Source organism: Festucalex cinctus, chromosome 10 (genome assembly GCF_051991245.1).
Source record: "Festucalex cinctus isolate MCC-2025b chromosome 10, RoL_Fcin_1.0, whole genome shotgun sequence".
NCBI lineage: Eukaryota > Metazoa > Chordata > Actinopteri > Syngnathiformes > Syngnathidae > Festucalex > Festucalex cinctus.
Genome location: NC_135420.1, coordinates 6,699,914 through 6,717,457, shown reverse-complemented (window position 1 = coordinate 6,717,457; position 17,544 = coordinate 6,699,914). Strand labels below are relative to the sequence as shown.

General features: G+C 40.3%; 1 protein-coding gene across 2 annotated transcripts; it reads left to right on the top strand.

Annotated features, from left to right (window-relative positions):
- Window positions 1-351: 351 nt before the first annotated feature.
- LOC144027371 (histone-binding protein N1/N2-like) lies at window positions 352-15,218 on the top strand. Of its 2 annotated transcripts, XM_077534821.1 has the most exons (15): window positions 352-523; window positions 877-924; window positions 998-1,114; window positions 3,196-3,276; window positions 3,411-3,517; window positions 5,771-6,172; window positions 6,360-6,409; window positions 6,488-6,558; window positions 6,645-6,718; window positions 8,156-8,344; window positions 8,462-8,634; window positions 8,750-8,824; window positions 8,906-8,980; window positions 14,205-14,330; window positions 15,056-15,218. In XM_077534821.1, exons 1-15 carry the CDS (start codon window positions 486-488, stop codon window positions 15,077-15,079), a joined length of 1,650 nt encoding a protein of 549 aa, XP_077390947.1. In that variant the 5' UTR covers window positions 352-485; the 3' UTR covers window positions 15,080-15,218. The 2 variants fall into 2 exon arrangements, 1 of the variants encoding a protein (XP_077390947.1); XR_013285444.1 differs by lacking the exons at window positions 14,205-14,330; window positions 15,056-15,218 and having other exon boundaries at window positions 8,462-8,672.
- Window positions 15,219-17,544: the final 2,326 nt, after the last annotated feature.

Sequence of the window (17,544 nt, the reverse complement as noted above, 5' to 3'; positions counted from 1 at the left end):
GCTACCATATTCATACAGAGTCAGGTAATGAGCGTACAATTACAGTACATATTCATGTACGTTTTTAATCAACGTAGAAGGGCAGTACTGTGGTCAGTGGAATATGACTAAAATATGTACAGTCCATTTAATTAAGTCAATTTGGCTCCCCCAAAAAACAAGTAGGACCTTTGATAAAGCAAATGCGTCACGGGTAGTGAGTTCGACAATCAAGCTTGTTTAAAATGTGCAACATTATTGTCTTTGGCAACGGGTGGAGTCGTCGTGAGCGTTTACTTTTTTTTTCCCTATGGCATTTGAATGCATCACGAGCTGTGTTGCTGCCCCTTTAAAGACAATCTCCCGCGTTCAGTGTTGAGCGGAAATAGAAAGACTGTTTTTCCTCTATTTAAGCGCGCCAACAAAGACCGCAAAGGACTTGAATTTGCACTTTTTGTCGGTCGTGTGTAGCCTTGGCCCTGTAGTCCCTGCCAAGCCTCCGAAAGATGCTTGAGGAAACGTCTGTCGCGTCAAGCTCTGCGAGGTAAAAATTTGTAATTTGGCATTTTAGTGTGCGAACGGAACACGACTACTAGCTTGATAATTGCTAACGCTCATAACCTCGCGTTGTCAACATGGCTGCTATTATTCTTCTGAGTGTGTAGACGTGGTGCTGGGGAAACATTGTAATATCGAAAGTAAGTGCTTTTTCAAACACACGTGGTAGCAGTTTAAGTGCGTACAGATGAACTAACTAGCCAGTTAGCTAACAATATAGCTTGGCTATCGTGCCATGGCGTTAAGGGGGTATGTGAATGTCTATGGACACCAATTCATTGATGCTGAGAAGCGTTCGCCGAACTGACACCACCAAACTTTGGTTAACGTGTTTTACAGCAGTGCGGACGAGAAGCCGTGCTCCTCGTCAGCAGCAGCGACCGACAGGTGAGTGTGTGAGTTGCGTCCTCCACAATGATGGGCCTTCTAGATCACTACAACGTCGCGTGTGTGTTTGCAGCTCTTCTGACGACGTCATGGAGGAGGCAAAGAAGCTCATTGGCACAGGGAAAAGACATTTCGTGATGGGTGACTTTGTCAATGCAGTCAGTGTCTTTCAGGATGCATGCGGCATGTTGTGAGTACACAAAATTTCTTGCCACTTTGAATGTCAGAAACACAACAGCCACGTGTATGTATATGTATATATATATATATATATATATATATATATATATATTAGAGGGGGTGTAATAGAGGAACATTTCCGAGAAATTTGTGACATAAAGTGGCAAAATTGCGAGGGGGGGGGGGGGGGGGGGGGGGGCTTTCAAAATCTGCGAGGAAAAACACTCAGAAATTTGAGAGGCATGCACATGAGGTGCTGGCTTTTGTCCACCAGGGACTATACAAAGTGAGGATTCGTTGGTGGTTAATGGGACATGCTTTATACAATGAAAAATCAAAATGGAGACTGATCATCTTAAACTTTGCTCTTCATACACGGCAGCTACAGCAACAACACTTCCTGACCCCTATTACCTGACTAACCAATCAGAAGCTAGGAGACTCTAGGTAAATGCAAGTGAATGAGAACAGCAGATCCAACCCATCGACTTAAAACATAAATGCACAGGTAATTAACTTGCAGTAAATGTTACTAATATCTAAGCCTTACAGCTACAACAAACCGGACAGATGCAAGTCTACAGGTGGTTGCATTTGAGGGAAGATAGCCTTTGTAGTTCAGCAAAACTCCAAATTATGAAACTGCTTGATCCTCACGGTGTGGCCCTTCGCAGAGCGAGGTGACTTCGTCACTGGCAGTACACTACCAAAAGGCCTAAACGCTTCAAAGTGCAACTGCTTAATAGTAGTGCTGGGTGATATAGAAAAAAAAAAAAACTTCTATTGCAATATAGGCTGTTTTTATCACAATGACTATATATACGATATATTCTTTTTTTTTTTTTTTTTTTTTTATAAAAAAAAATGTACAACAGATGACTGTTTACCTTTTCGCATTTTATTTTGAAGTGACATTAAGCAAATCTGTATCAAAAGAGAAACGCATCCAGTAGCGCTGCTATATAAAATTATCGGATGTTCACAAAAGAGACACAGTAAGCACTGACATATTTTTCACAAATGTATTCATGAATCCAAATGGGGGGGATACCAAAAAATGTTTCAGGCAAATTGTTTAAAAATAAAAAATGAGCTCTACTGTAATGTTTTGAAAACCATTTATTGTGCAGATTTCAAGACAAACTCAAAACTCAGGGTTGCAGTTTGAAAATATTTTTTTATTTATTTTTTATTTTATTTATTTTTTTCTTCTTCAAGCCTGTATGTTTTTAATCATCCTCTTCCCGGGGACGCCGTAACAATCAAATCATGCCCTGTTTCCACAGACTCATTAAAAGAACACCTGTTTTGATATTAAAAGTTTGACACGCTCCACTTTAACATGGTACCAGCGAGAACTTTGTAAAAAGTGTAATCGATCACCTATGCACTTAAATTCTTGTCAGTTTCGTGATCGTGTTAGCCGGTTAGCATAGCAAGGCTTCTACGTCTTTTTCTCGTTACTCACGCCTCGTAATCTCTTTGTGAGAACTTCAATAATTGTAACTGAAGAAGTACTTCTTTTACGCCGTCACAGAGGTTGTGATTACAAACCTAGGAGCGAAAGCGAAACATGTTTATGTGCAGTAGTCTGCCAAAGCGCGTTGCAATGACTAGTAGAACCGGTCTCGACTTTTTGTACTTCAAACAAGCCTCTGTCACTTACTTTGTTCGTTTTTGCTGTAAGTGACAAATGACGATAAATACGATAACTTTTAGATGCAATAATAAGAAAATGACACGATAATTTTTGTTTCAATCGTCATATCGCCCGGCACTACTTATTATATACCAGTTAAGCCATAATCGCCCCCCCCCCCCCGTTAACTCGCTATGTAATTTTAATTCTTTTTCAGAAAAATTGTTTGCTTGCATTTTCAATTTCATCAATTTGGTTTGGAGTAATTAGGAGATAACAAAGTCATAAAAACCAGCCCCTTTTGTAGTAGCCATTACAGCCACATAACCCCTTCCTCTTCCTCTTTGGTACACATCACATCGGGGACCGAGCAAAATTGTACGTTAGCAAAAGCACGAATGATTAACTGTAACATAACGGGGCTTCACTGTAACTTTGTTTGTGTATGTCAGAGCTGCCAGGTATGGAGACACTGCAGATGAGTGTGGGGAGGCCTTTTTCCTGTGTGGGAAGTCCCTACTTGAGCTTGCCAGGTAACCAAAGTTTAATATTTACTGTGTTGCATTAATTGTCCAATCAAAGTTAATCCTGCTGTAGTCAATTAACTAGAAGTATTGGCTTGGTAGCCCAGCATAAATTGCAGTCTGAGTGCTTTTGTGTGTGATAGGATGGAGAACACAGTCCTTGGAAATGCCCTGGAAGGAGTCCCAGAAGGATCTGAAGATGAGGAGCAGCCTACAAACTCAAATATTGAGAGTGCCAATAACCTTGATGGTAAGAATCTGTATTATAAACCTTGACTCTTGTCCAGGGGTGGGCAAGCTCGGTCCTCAAGAGCCATAGTCCTGCAGGTTTTGGAAGTTTCCCTTTTCAAACACAAGCTGATTCCAATCAATGGGATTGTAATCAGGCTAGATCATGTATCAGCTGTGTTGGATAAGAGAAATATCCAAAACCTGCAGGACTCTGGCCCTCAAGGACAGTTTGCCCATCCCTGCTCTAGTCAAAAGTATCTAGGAGTTCTTAAATGACTTAATGAATCAGGAGTTGGATTTGATGCCTGCATAAATTTCATGTAGATCACTGATTTCAGAAATTCCCACAAAAGCCTTGCATCCTACTGTAAATGCTTACCAGAGTAGCCAATTTGCAAAAAAAAAAGCCGCGACCAAAACTACTGCGTATCTTAGAAATTAGTTTGTATAAGTACATTATGGCAAGGCTTAAAGACCTCCGTCGCCATGATGGAGTTCCGTCATTTGAAAAAAATTGAGGAAAAAAACAGGCATGTGTGCTTTGACCTTGAAGTTTTTCAAGTCATTTTGTCAAATGTCATATGAGCCCAGATATTCAGTTGTCACCACGCCACAATAAAGCTTCATGACATTTGGAATATGTTACGTTTTTTTCGTTTCTTTTTCTTTTTTTTTATTATTATTATTATTGGGCGGCACGGTGGTAGTGGTTAGCACATCCGCCTCCCAGTTCTGAGGACTCCGGTTCGAGTCCAGGCTCCGGCCTTCCTGGGTGGAGTTTGCATGTTCTCCCCGTGCCCGCGTGGGTCTTCTCCGGGTACTCCGGTCTCCTCCCACATTCCAAAGACATGCATGGTAGGTTGATTGGGCGCTCCGAATTGTCCCTAGGTGTGAATGTGAGTGTGGATGGTTGTTCGTCTCTGTCTGTGTGCCCTGCGATTGGCTGGCAACCAGTCCAGGGTGTCCCCCGCCTACTACCCAGAGCCAGCTGAGATGGGCGCCAACACCCCCCGCGACCCTTGTGAGGAATAAGCGGTCAAGAAAATGGATGGATGGATTATTGTTATTGTTATTATTATTATTATTGTTTTATTTATTTTTTGTTAGGTGCTGCGGAAAGTGAAACTTTCGCAGTTTTGTGCCACAAATGTCAGCACGAAAGAGGTTTTGACCCCAAAAGTTCAAGAGTTTTTCGTGGCACAGCTTAGTACAGAAATGTAAAAGAAGCGGTTGAACAAAGAAAGAAGTGCGTGTGGCTTCGTTCAAATAACCAGTTCCAATAAATGGCTCAGTACAACTCTTTCGATAAAATTATATCATGGATAGCAACCTGATTAAATGCCTCCGGCTGGGGTACGTAGGTACGTGGTCAAATTAACACTATTCTCACTTAAACGTAAACAATATTTTCATACAAGTTATTGCTGCTGTGCGTCTTGGAACTGTTGATGCGGAGACTTGTAAAGAAATGAATATAAAGTCAAACTAACATTACAATATCCAGCAGCGACTGTCACGCTCGCCTTTGCAAATCAATGTTCCGTTCAATTGAGGTATTCTATTTTCTTTTCTTTTCTTTTTTTTCTTTTTTTTCTTTTTTAAATAACCCCCTGCATTTTTGTATCAGTTGCTGGCTCTCCACCACAGATCAGTCATTTGGCCTCATACTTATAAACCGATACACTGCAACAGAAAAACTGCAACCCCTGATGTTATCGGGCGAAGAAGAAAAAAAAATGAGGCTCCACATATACTGTGGTATATCTGCATGCACTTTATATATGATGCGATTTACAAGGAAGACGCCTGGCTCTAGCTGCTTTAGCTATACTAATGGAAAGAGGGCAATGTGCATGGGGAATAAATAAGACATGTAGATAATTCAGAGGCTGCGAGCTCCAGTAATTGAGTGCACTTGTGCATTTTCTGCAGTGGAGACTACAATGCTTTGCTTTTTCAACCACAGGCTCATATTATATAGTTATTGTGAAATGGTAAAACCAGTGGCCGAACGTCAACCTCCCATGAAATCCATTTGTCAGATGCTACACGACTGTTTCAGTCAGTGCAGAAAATCAACACGATTACCTCTAATCGTTGAGTGCCTCCAGTTTAATAAAAAATTTACATAGTTGGCAACTTGTTAGAGATGCTAAATTTGCTTTGTCCAGTAAGGCCCAAGTTCCATGCTGATGTACATTAAGAGTTAATGCAAATGTAGTTTCTTGGGTAAATGAGCCAAACTAATTCCCTACATGCCACTGTGGTGCAGAAAACACCCGCGATGAGCTACGAAAGCAAGTGTATGATGCAATGGCAGCGACGCCTGAGACTGTAGGAAAAAAAACAGAGTCGGATGTGGAGAGCAACTCCGAGGTGAAGCAGGAAAATGGTTTTGCAAAGTCCCCGACCGAACAAGCTGGGGATGACTCTGGAAAGTCCTCTGCTTCCCAATTGAATGGAGTGGAGAAGAGTCTGGGTGAGCAAGCGGAATTGAATGGAGTGGAGAAGAGTCTGGGTGAGCAAGCGGAAGTGAATGGAGTTGTCAACGGTGCTGGGGGAAGCCTCACAGAGTCTCCTGAAAAAGAGAGTGCGGCAAAGTCTGAAGAGCAGAATGGGGAGAAGACAGAACTTGATGGAAGTGACGACTCGCAACCTGAGGAGGAAACAGAGGGCAAGCAGTAGACCTATTGATACAACACTAATTCTATTTGCACAATGGGGGCGGCACAATCCAGGGTGTTATTTAATTAATGTTCACATGCTGGTGATAAAGGGAACTGTTAAGTATTTAATTTGTACTTTGGAACATTGTTTATGCACAATTTTGTAGCTGCTTGAAAACAGTCATTTTCTCCCAGGTGAGGAGGGTGATGACGGCGACGATGATGAAGACAAAAATAGTGACAAGGTAATTTTACTGCTTTGGAAATGCCTCCATTGGTTAAGATGGGTTTTGTAATGATTTGTATGTATCCCACGCCATCAGGAAGAGGATGAAGTTGGCAATCTGCAATTGGCTTGGGAAATGCTCGAGGTGGCAAAGCTCATCTACAAGCGGTAAGGGCAAGATAACATTGGAGCGCTGTTTTCTGGTCTTTTTAAATTAGTCACTTACATGCAAACTTTGTCTAAAATTGCTTCAGAAAGGAAAGCAAAGAAGACCAGCTCATGGCAGCCCAGGCCTTCTTGAAACTTGGCGAAGTTGGTATTGAATCAGGTATTTGGCGACTTTTTGTATGCTGTTATCAAATGTTTGACCTGGGGAATCTTCATTCAGGGTGCTTGAGATTGCAAATGCTAGAGAAGTTAGGTTAAAGGAATACATAACTCAATATTAATTTTATTTGTCGTCATGAGGCAGTGTATGAACGTTAAAAATGCAAATATTATTGGCAACTTATTTCCTGAAAAAGGCTTAAGATGATTGACCAGTGTTGGACTACATTTGTTACGTTTCATAACTTTTTTGTTTTTTTTTGTTTTTTTTGCTGTTACTCTTGACATTTCCCCATTCTTAAATAGCCCTATCATTATTGTACGAGTGTTACCCAAGTTACGTTACATGATCCATGTGAAAAGTCTCCCCCTGCAGCGCCATAGCACGCGAGTCTGTTACCTTACAGACGTCTCTGCTGCTCGCTGTGAGAGCGATACCTGTGGTGTTTTGACAGCTATGTGCGCTAATACTAGCCTCTGAGTCCACATGGCTCCAGAAGAGTTTGATTGGCTAACATAGGGCAAGATGTTAGGGTAAGCCAAGCCAGTCTGACAGAGGATGAAGCAGGTCTTACTGTATGGCTGTACTACACGCACACAAACCCAGTTTTACGCGCATACACACACACACACACACAACACTGGTAGAATGAACACTAACACACTGTATTATTTCGTATCGCACAGCATCTTTTGTTTTGAAGTCAAGTTGATAAAAATAAAGATGCCTGTCAAAATTGCTGCAATTTTTTTTTTTGGAGAAGTAACTAATTCTTTACCTTTCAAAACTTGAACAATGCTGAAAATGACATACCATATTAAACATTTGTGTCCAGTTCCCCTCATCTCTGTGATGACTTCTACTTTAACCCATGTAACAGCAACATGTACAACACTACTCTACAGGCGTTCTCTGCTCTGTGGGAACAAAATTATATATTTAAAAATGGCAAAACATAATCTATATTACACTGAGAGGTCATTATATCCTTAGTTCTGATGCATCTCTACTGATTGCATCTTGACTGTTTGGTGCTGACTGACATGTTGTGGCACATGATCTTACACTAAAGGTGTGCCACTAATGTAAATGCTTGAGCCTGGTTTATACTTCTGCGTTTGCTCTTGAGTTATTGACTGCGTAAATCACATGATCGACGCAGTCTATGCTATCTAAGTGCCATGTGGCCGTGGTGGCGTGGAGTCTGTTCAAATTCATCAATTGAATTTTGACCTCCCTTTTCCATAGCACAAGGAGTTTGGTTTCGTGGTTATGAATATTATACATTGTCACAGCCTTAAATATGTGATACATTCTTAAATGTTTCTTGAAAGGGCTTAAATTGGACCGTGATGTTGTATTTTGGGTTCTAAAATGGGGACTTTTCTACAGTGTGTTAAAGCACTTTAGTGTTGACTCCCATACTTTATCCCAAAGGCAACTATCCTCAGGCACTAGAAGACTTCCAGGATTGTTTGGCCTTGCAGCTCAAGCACCTTCCTTCTCACAGTCGCCTGCTGGCTGAGACAAATTACCATCTTGCCACAGCACTGTGCTGCATGGATCAGTACAGCCAGGCCATTCAGCACTACAACAGCGCCATGAAAGCGATCGAGACCCGCCTAGGTAAGACCACAATTCTTTGCCAGTTTTCTATTTTTAACATTTCATTAGTTGAGGCCAAATAACCCGCCAGGTGTTGAACCAAATAGTGTTGCATTGCTGATCCTAGTCCTTCTATAGCCATGTTGCAGGACAAGATCAATGCAGCAGAGGACACCGAAGGGGCAAAAGAGGCGACAACTGAGATGGAAGAACTAAAGCAGCTTCTGCCAGAACTTAAAGAAAAAATAGAAGATGCTGAAGAGACCCAGAAAACAGCCAGTGCTGCATCCCAGGCCATCCGACAGACACTTGTAGGGCCACAGTAAAACGACAAAATGCTCAACATTTGGTGCTTTGTTTAAATTGATTTGAAGAATCTCGTTGAACTTTATCAACCGTTTAACTTTAGTAAATAACCTCCTGCAGGGCGGTGCTTCAACCTCATCAGCATCCCAGAGTGAAAACAGCAGCCCTTCTTCTGCTTTTGCCGCCTCCACGCAGGTAGGACTGCTGCCTTCAGGACAAAATGTACATCTAATGATTTTAATTCACCCCCATATAAAAATAAAATCTTCAATGCAGATCCCAGCGAAATCAACTGATGGTGCCTCGTCTTCAAAAGTGGCCTCAGATATCTCTCACCTAGTCAGGAAGAAGGTGAGTTCTTTTTGACAGTTTGACTTGACATGTTTTTACTGAAGGTCTAAAAACCTGATACTTGCATTGCTTGCAGTGTTGGGAGTGTTACTTTTTAAGTAATTAGTTATAGTTACTGATTATGTGCTAAAAAAAAAGTAACTTGGTAACTGAATTACTTAATAAAAGTAGCTCTGTTACATTGAACCAGTAACAGTTTTCATTAATTTCAATTAAAAAGTTGCTTTCATATCAAATGTGGATTTTTATTTATTTATTTTTTACAAGAAATTCACATTTATATCCATGCTATATAGGGTGTTTCCACTAATTTTTGTGAACATTTGTCACATAAGTCTCCCATCACTCTACACCATATGTTCTACCACTGCCAATTACTACAGCAATCAGAATCTTAAACTAATGGGGATTGCTGGCACGTTGCACTGATTGATAAGTAATTCGTGGACAGTCCTAACACAGGCGATTTAAGAAAAATACAATTGTTGGCGCTGTTAATTACATGGGTGTGTCTGACTTTTAGCTGTCATGTTACTTGTGGAGTCACACAGTCGTTAATGTTTCTGGATGGAACAGAATTGTCAGCAAATTGCTCCACATGACGACCACGGGTCGGAGTGGTTCACTGGTATGGTGGTCGTCTCCCAACCCAGAGGTTGTGGGTTGGATCCCATGCCATTGTGACCGTGTCAAAGGATCCTTGAGCAAGATACTGAACCCCCAGATGCTCCTGATGCTGATTCATCAGAAGGTGAATGAGTAGTCGAATGTAAAGCGCTTTGCGGGCCTTGTAAGTTGGAAAAGCGCTACGTAAATGAAGTACCATTTACCATTTTTTTTTTTTTTTTTTTTTTTTTTTTTTTTTTTTGGCACATCCCTTACAATCTTATTTTCACCACTGTCAGTCTTGTGTTGGTCTGGGCAATTATGGCTTAAAGTTCATATCACGGTATCAGTTGCATCCCTTCACGGTAGCGGTACTTATTATAATATGAAATTTAGGTCACAGTATTTGCATTAATTATAGTTTCCGAAATTAGTAATTTCTGGTTAGTTTTAGTAATAGTCCATTAGAGAAGCTAAATCGACAAAATAAATAACAAAGGTAAAACAAATTAAGATAACATTTACATGCAAATCTCAAGTAAGAATTAAGTTAGCACTGGCTCTTGCAAAATAGTGCAAAAAAATATACCTAATATGTTAAAACGGTGTACAACAGCCTTTGTTTAGTTTTCTATAATTCATTCAAATATGTGTCCATAGAGTATTTGGCCTTTTATCTATTCTGTTTTCAATCGTAGTAAAGAAATCAAGCCTATTCAATTAAATTAGTCAGATATGAAACGTCAAAATTAACACTCAGCAGTCAAATAATTACTATTGGATATGCTAGTATTGTGTACTTTTTTTTTTTTTCCCCTTTTTATAAATATTGCTGCTGAAACAAATGTCTCCAATATATTCACATTTATTTTTACTGCAATTGCTTATAAAGCTGTCTGTTATATTGATGTTCAAAGTTGTTTACTCACCACCACAACGCGTTTTGAAACAGACCCATACGGCAAGTGTACTGTTACCACATGAGCATTTATTTGGGGGATTTGAGATTGCATTTCGATAGCTTACTGATTAACAATTAGTACGGCTTCAGTCTTTACTTCTTGCCCACCCTCCATTACACATTGAGGAGATGATTAGTGCCTAATGTAGACTCCTGACACTGTGTGAACTTTTTGTCACTGCGTAGTTTTTGTTTTCGGGTTCGAATTTCCCGCTCTCTGTGGATGTGGTTCATGTGCTCATTGTATACATGAAGGATGTGTGCAGTTTAATTTTTTTGTCAACAGGTGGCAGTAGTGATTCGAAATTGAATTTTCTGCATTGAGTAGGTTTAAAGGGCCCATATTCTACTTTTCCACATACAGTACTAGCTGTCAAATGTGTAAAAGCCATGTCTGACATGCATTCGTCAAAATGAACTTTGGGTCTAATATTTTGCTGTCCCCAAATCAGCCCAAAAACACTTTGTTCCAAACGGCCCGTTTTAGGGTGTGCCACTTTTGTAAATAGCTGCACTAGGCCATACCCTCCTATCGAAGGGGCTGCGATTTTGGATCCACTACTACCGCTAGCCATGTGCTAATGTTGTGAATGGAAACAACTGGCTATGGTGAGCAAAAGAAGTGTGGTACAACCGTACCAATTTGAGCCAGATGCACGTCTTTTACATATTTTAGAATTACAACCCCTAGCAAAAACTATGGAATCACCAGTCTTGGACTCACTTGGATGTTTTATTCTGTAGAGCAAACTCAGAAAAAAGCCTGAAACAGTCGTAAGGTCATTCCAAAGTGCAACATCTTGGCTTTCAGAAACAGTAAAAGAAATGAAGAAAACATTGTGCTGGTAAGTAAATGGTACTTTTATAGCGCAAGTGCAGGGAAATAAATAAGGAATCCATTCTGAGGAAAAAAATATGGAATCACTCCATTTTGAGCAGAAAATAAGGACCCACCCAGTCAATTTCCTTTCCTTAATTCAGCACCTGCCTCAAATTGCATCTGCTTGTTAGTCAGCAGTTAAAAACAGTGCAGTTATCACACCTTGGAGGGCTGCTGGACCAAGTGGATTGGCAAGAATCTTGGCTCCAACAAGGGAGATGTCTCTTGAGACTAAAGACAAGATTATCAAACTTCTTGAAGACGGTAACTACACGTATGGTTGCCAAAGATGTGGGCTGTTCAGTCAGCTGTATCGAAGATCTGGACCAAGTACAAACAGCATGGGAAGGTTGTTAAAGTCAAGCGTACTGTAGACCAAGGAAGAAATCTAAGCGTCAAGACAAACAACTAAAGGCCATATGTCTTGAAAACAGAAAATGTACAATAAGACAAATGAAGAAATGGGAGGAAACTCGAGTCAATGTGTGTGACAGAACTGGGCAAAATCGCTTCAAGGAAATGGGATTTACATACAGGAAAGCTTAAAAGGAAACCATCATTGACACTTAAACAAAAAAGAACAAGACTGCAATGGGCTAAGGAGAAGCAATCATGGATTGTGGCTCTGCATTGGACAAGGCGATGACGCTGGAGCTTTTGTTTGGTGCCGTTCCAGTGAGATTTACAGCGAGGACTGCCTCAAGAAAACAGAATTCCCACAGTCCTTGATGGTAATATGGGGCTGCATGTCAGGCAAAGGCACTGGGGAGATGGCTGTTGTTAAATTTTCAATAAATGCACAAGTTTGACTTTTTGGACAGCTTTCTTATCCCTTCAATTGAAAAAATATTTGGGGATGATGAAATCCCTTTCTAAGATGACAATGCATCATGCCACAGAGCAAAAAATGTGAAAACATTCCTTGGAGAAAGACGCATCCAGTCAATGTCATGGCCAGCAAATAGCCCAGATCTCAACCCAATTGAAAATCTGTGGTGGAAATTGGGAAGAAAAAAAAAATGGTCCACGGCAAGGCTCTGACCTCCAAAGATGATCTGGCAACTGCAATCAAAGAGTTGGCACCAGATTGATGAAGAATACTGTACTCATCAAGTCCATGCCTCAGAGACTGCAAGCTGTCATACAAGCCAAAGGTGGTGCAACTAAATACTAGTTTTTTTTTTCTTTATCTGTTTTTCATGATTCCATTTTTTTTTCCTCAAAATGGAGTGATTCCATATTTATTTCCCTGCACTTGCTCTATAAATAACATTTACTGACCAGCAAAATGTCCCTGAACCCCCACCGCCCTCATTTCTTTGTGTTTCTGAAAGCTAAGTTGGTGCACTTCGGAATAACCTTACTACTGTTTAATGCTTTTTATCTGAGTTTGATCTACAGAATAAAATGTCTGAGTGCTCGTCCAAGACTGGTGATTCCATACTTTTTACTAGGGTTTGTATTTTAATATGTGGAAAATTGGCGTAACGTTTTACCGTAAGAAAAAGTAACATAATGTTACTACAGAGACTGTTGTAGCATTAGTTTGCTGGGAGGTGGGGCGGAATGGCTCAAATGTGTGACTGTAAAGTCGGAGGAAGTGATGAACGTTGTCATTTGGCAAATCAGCAGGCAGGAGTCAGTCACATGACTTGGCGGCACCTTCTGTGAGGAAGTGTTTACGAGTGAGAACATAGAATCGAAGTCTCGTCTTAGCGAATAATTTAATAGCAACTTGGCAAGTCCACGTTCCTAGCCTGGAAATTATTTGGGGTTGACAAGACCAAAATAACGTGCCAAAAAGCACTTCTGCTCTACTACGGAGCATATGGAGCATTGTGTGACTTTGCGACTCCACAAATGTGACGACCGATAAAGAAAAGATAAGTAAAGTTGCTGAACACAGATGGTAAACCCTCACCAAATTGCACCAGCACACAGTCATTGACAAAGCAAGTAAATGTTGGCGAGGCCTCATGAACAACGCCATTATGCAAGCAGGTAAAAGTTGACCGATGTTCCATATCTGCTTAAAATTCAATTTGTACTCAGTTCGCATCATAGCTACATTTGCGACTATATCACGTGTATTCATTGCAGGACAATTTCGGAAATTGCCTGTCAAAAGATCACGGCTGCATTTATTAAAAATATACGCAGGGCGCTGGCTTCTTAGTGTACTCGTTGCATCATCTTATGAAAAGAACCCCCCCAATGGGGGCCCCCATTTCATTCTGAGTGCTGTAGTAGCTGCCAGTGGTGCACCAGTATTTACTGGTTTAATGTTGATGCAGAATATCGTTGTGAAACGTTTTGCAGGTGTATTAAGCAAATTACAATGAACGAGGTGTTCAAAAACACTATTTTGTGAAGTGAGTGCAGATTTACAAGTTGTTTTTTGTTGTTGTTTTTTGATAGCCCATATCGCCCACCCCTAAACGTAAGCTTGCGAGCTTGAGCCTCAAAACTAATAAATCTATCTTAACATTTTGTCTAATGTGCAATAACAGCATTTCAAATAGAGGGAAAATACTTGCATCACTCGATTCCCAACACTGCAATCTTCCGCCCTTAAACATGGTTCAGAGCCATTAGTCTTGTCAATAGCCTTTTTTTTTTTTTCTTCTTCTTCTTTCTTCCTTTGGGGTCGGGGGGGTTCTTGCTTTAAGGTCCATTAAGCTGCTTTGTGTCCAGTTTGGGTATTTTTCTCCTGGAATAGAGTTTGAGAGACTTGAGTCTTGCCTTCCTTCCCCACCTTTCTTTTCATTTCTACACAGAGAAAAACTGAGGACAACAGCCAAGTAAAGGACACTGATACCAAGCAGGCCAAACAAGAATCCACAGTTAATGGCAATGGAAACGCTAGTGCCAACAATGGAGTTTTGGAGCAAAGATCACAAGAGGCGAGTGTTGGGCTTGTATTGTTGTCATAGGTAGTGTTGTTCCAATACCGATACTGGTATCGGCAGAGGTGCCGATACTGCATTAAAACAGTGGTATCGGTGACTACTCACAAGTAACATGCCGATACATTAATTCCAAAGCTAATGAAGGAATTTGGATGCAGCATCTTGTCTTGCTCGTGCACAACATTCACTGATATGTGATATGGTCACTGCATGCCAATCTAAGATATCCCATTGGCCTTTGAATGCTCTGAACCAATGGCAGGACAGCTTTTTCATGTTGAGGAAAAAAAAACCTTAGGTATCGACCGATACTTCAAAGCTGGGTATCGGTATCGGGGGGCAAAAAAAACTATCGGAACAACACTAGTCATAGGTGAAGCGAGCGCTGCTAATCTTGCGGTTGATGGTACCTCGGTGCTTGATGCCACTTAGTTACAATTAAGTTACAATTTTTTTAATTTTTTTTTTTTTTTAATCCTCTTGAAATGCCCTCGTAATCAAGATAAATGTCTTGCCCCTGAAGCGGATATGACTATTTTTGTAATGTGGTATACACTAAAACAATTTTGGTATAACCTTCAAATGACTAAAGGTTGCCACGTGTTTAAGTTGAAACAAACGCCCCACCCAGTAAATGTTAACGCATGAAAACGCATTTAAGACATGAAGCTGCAAAATTGGGCTTTGTTTGATCATTTGTGCTGTTTATTTCTTTGCAGCCTGTTGTTGAGTCTTCAGCGTGACAAGTTCAAACTTTCCTGTTCTTTCAAGACCAGCATGTGTTCTCAACTGTTATTCACACACTTGTTGTAAATAAGATCAGTTTTCATAGAGTTGTCTGTTCAGTTTTGTATACTTGCACTAAAACAATTTTCAAATGCACGTGTGAATTATTTTTCTTCTCCCTCCTGAAACTTTGAAGCTCTAATGTAGGTACAGTATTGCTCTTTGTACGGGATGCAAATTTTGGGGTTTAAAAAGTTACAAATTTGAGTTGTACTCTAACGTGATAGTCCAGTTAGGCTAACACTGTTCCGCTTTCTGTGTCACTTTAACTCATTCACTGCCTTTGACAAGTATACTTGTCAATTGTATTTTTTTTTTTTTTAGAGCGGTGCTAAATGGGGGAGAATCTGATTTTGCTCCACTGTAAATATCAAACTTGGAAACGACTTTACTGATGTCCACCCACCGGTAGATGACATCATTGCCCCATTTTATACTAAATAAACAGTTTCAGAGTCCATGGGAGAAATGGCTGTACAGTATTTTGGCAAACCTACATTTTTCTACTGTCAATTATAAAAGAACGGGAAGGGGCAAAAAGTAGGGAGTCTATTCTGTCATTTGGTACAGTCGGTTTATAATTATTGAATGTAATACCACGTGAGTATTGAAAATGTTAAAATTTTCTAAAATGGCTGGCAGTGAATGATTAACAGTTGGTGTACACAATCTCACAGGGCAGTGTTTGAGGATGCCAAGACGATGGCATTCATTTTATGTCTTCTCAAGCATCTATAACTGTCAATTACTATTGTTTGTGTAGTGGTTGACCCAGACGTAACGGGGATGTAAACTACACTTAACCCCACCCCCCCCCCACCCCCCCACCCCCCCCAAAAAAAAATGGTTTGAGGCATTGAACATGTAATTTCTGTCCAAAAGCTTGGGGCTCTGGCAAACATTTATCATTTCTCCATTTTCACAATGCCTTTTTTACAGTGCAGTTCTGCCAAAATAGCACTGAAATTCAGCCAATCTCTGACTGTTTCTGACGCCACTTTAAAGTCCTTCTTGAATATGAAATTGTTGCATTCAAGGGTGTGAGGAGGCATTCCTGTCCTTATCACTTTCTGGGTTCATCTACTGTGCATTCTTGCAGTGTGCATCTTTCTATTTCATTGTCCAGAAGCCACTCAACATTGTGATCATGTCACTAAGAAATCGATAAGAGGCTTAACTGACTATAGAAACTAAATTGCACTTTACTGTAGGTCAAAAGATTATGTGCATTGGCGTCCTCCAGTGGTGAAAAGCATAGCTACTCTAGGTTTTCTTTTTAGTCTGCAGGTGGCAGTCAAGATTAAGACATTCTAATTACTGTACTCAGTGTGGATGGTTGTTCGTCTCTGTGTGCCCTGCGATTGGCTGGCAACCAGTCCAGGGTATCCCCTGCCTACTGCCCAGAGCCAGCTGAGATAGGCGCCAGCACCCCCCGCGGCCCTTGTGAGGAATAAGCGGTCAAGAAGATGGATGGATAATTACTGTACTCAACATTCCAATGGGTTATTTCTACAAGCCTACGCTCATGCAAGCTACAGACACCAATATTTTACCGTTTGTTTGTCTCCCTGCCCCAACCTCATATCCAGTCAAACAAGTTATTCCATTAAAATCTATATGCTGTAACACACACAAATTTAAGAGATTTAAAAATGTATTGAAGGTAGGGGTGTCCTTTTTTTTTTTTTTTTTTTTTACCCCCCTCTAAGTGCTGCATACAGAAAAATAGATACAAGGGCCACTTAGATTTTTATTTTTTTTGTTAAATACACGAACCAAGAACTGTCAAGGCTTTCTGGTAAGTGAAAAGCCAAATAGCTGAGGGCGGAATGGGACAATTCAAGTGAGATACATCTCCTTCCTCGATTACAGCATTGGTCCAATCATCTTGGTGTTAGAGGTAACAAAAGTCCTGATCCAGAGAATAGTAAAATTTAAAAAAAATAAAAAAAAATTACCGAGCTTTTGCCACATGTGCTTCACGGGTAAATGAACTCCTGATCTGTACTTATTCTTTGGTTTAATAAAGCAAGCAGCAAAAAAAAAAAAAAAAACTCCCGGTGCTCATTTACTTCCTGGTTGAGTAGAAGCACCTGTGGCTAAAGCCAAACTGGCAGGGTGTTTTATTTTTGTATTATATATATATATATATAAATGAATAACTTTCGGAGCATTTGCCACTGATGGAGTTACTTTAGTGAATGCACTATAGGGACCAGGGTGCCACCCTGTAACTGATGGTCACTACATGAATTTCGTTGAAGGAAAAAATTAAACATTTAAATATTTTCCAACTCTATACCTTGTATACCTTTAATGTGTAAGTTGTTTGTTCATTTTTTATTTGGTAGTTTTGTTTGGTTGTTTTTAAGAGTGGTCCCGGAGTCTGGAATAAAATTGAATTGAATATGATCTAATTTTA

Excerpts from the sequence above, each read along its gene's own strand:
- LOC144027371 (XM_077534821.1), top strand. The coding sequence starts at position 486 with ATGCTTGAGGAAACGTCTGTCGCGTCAAGCTCTGCGAG. Across the intron at positions 3,518-5,770 it reads GAGTGCCAATAACCTTGATG|AAAACACCCGCGATGAGCTA; the intron begins GTAAGAATCTGT and ends ACTGTGGTGCAG. Across the intron at positions 6,173-6,359 it reads ACCTGAGGAGGAAACAGAGG|GTGAGGAGGGTGATGACGGC; the intron begins GCAAGCAGTAGA and ends ATTTTCTCCCAG.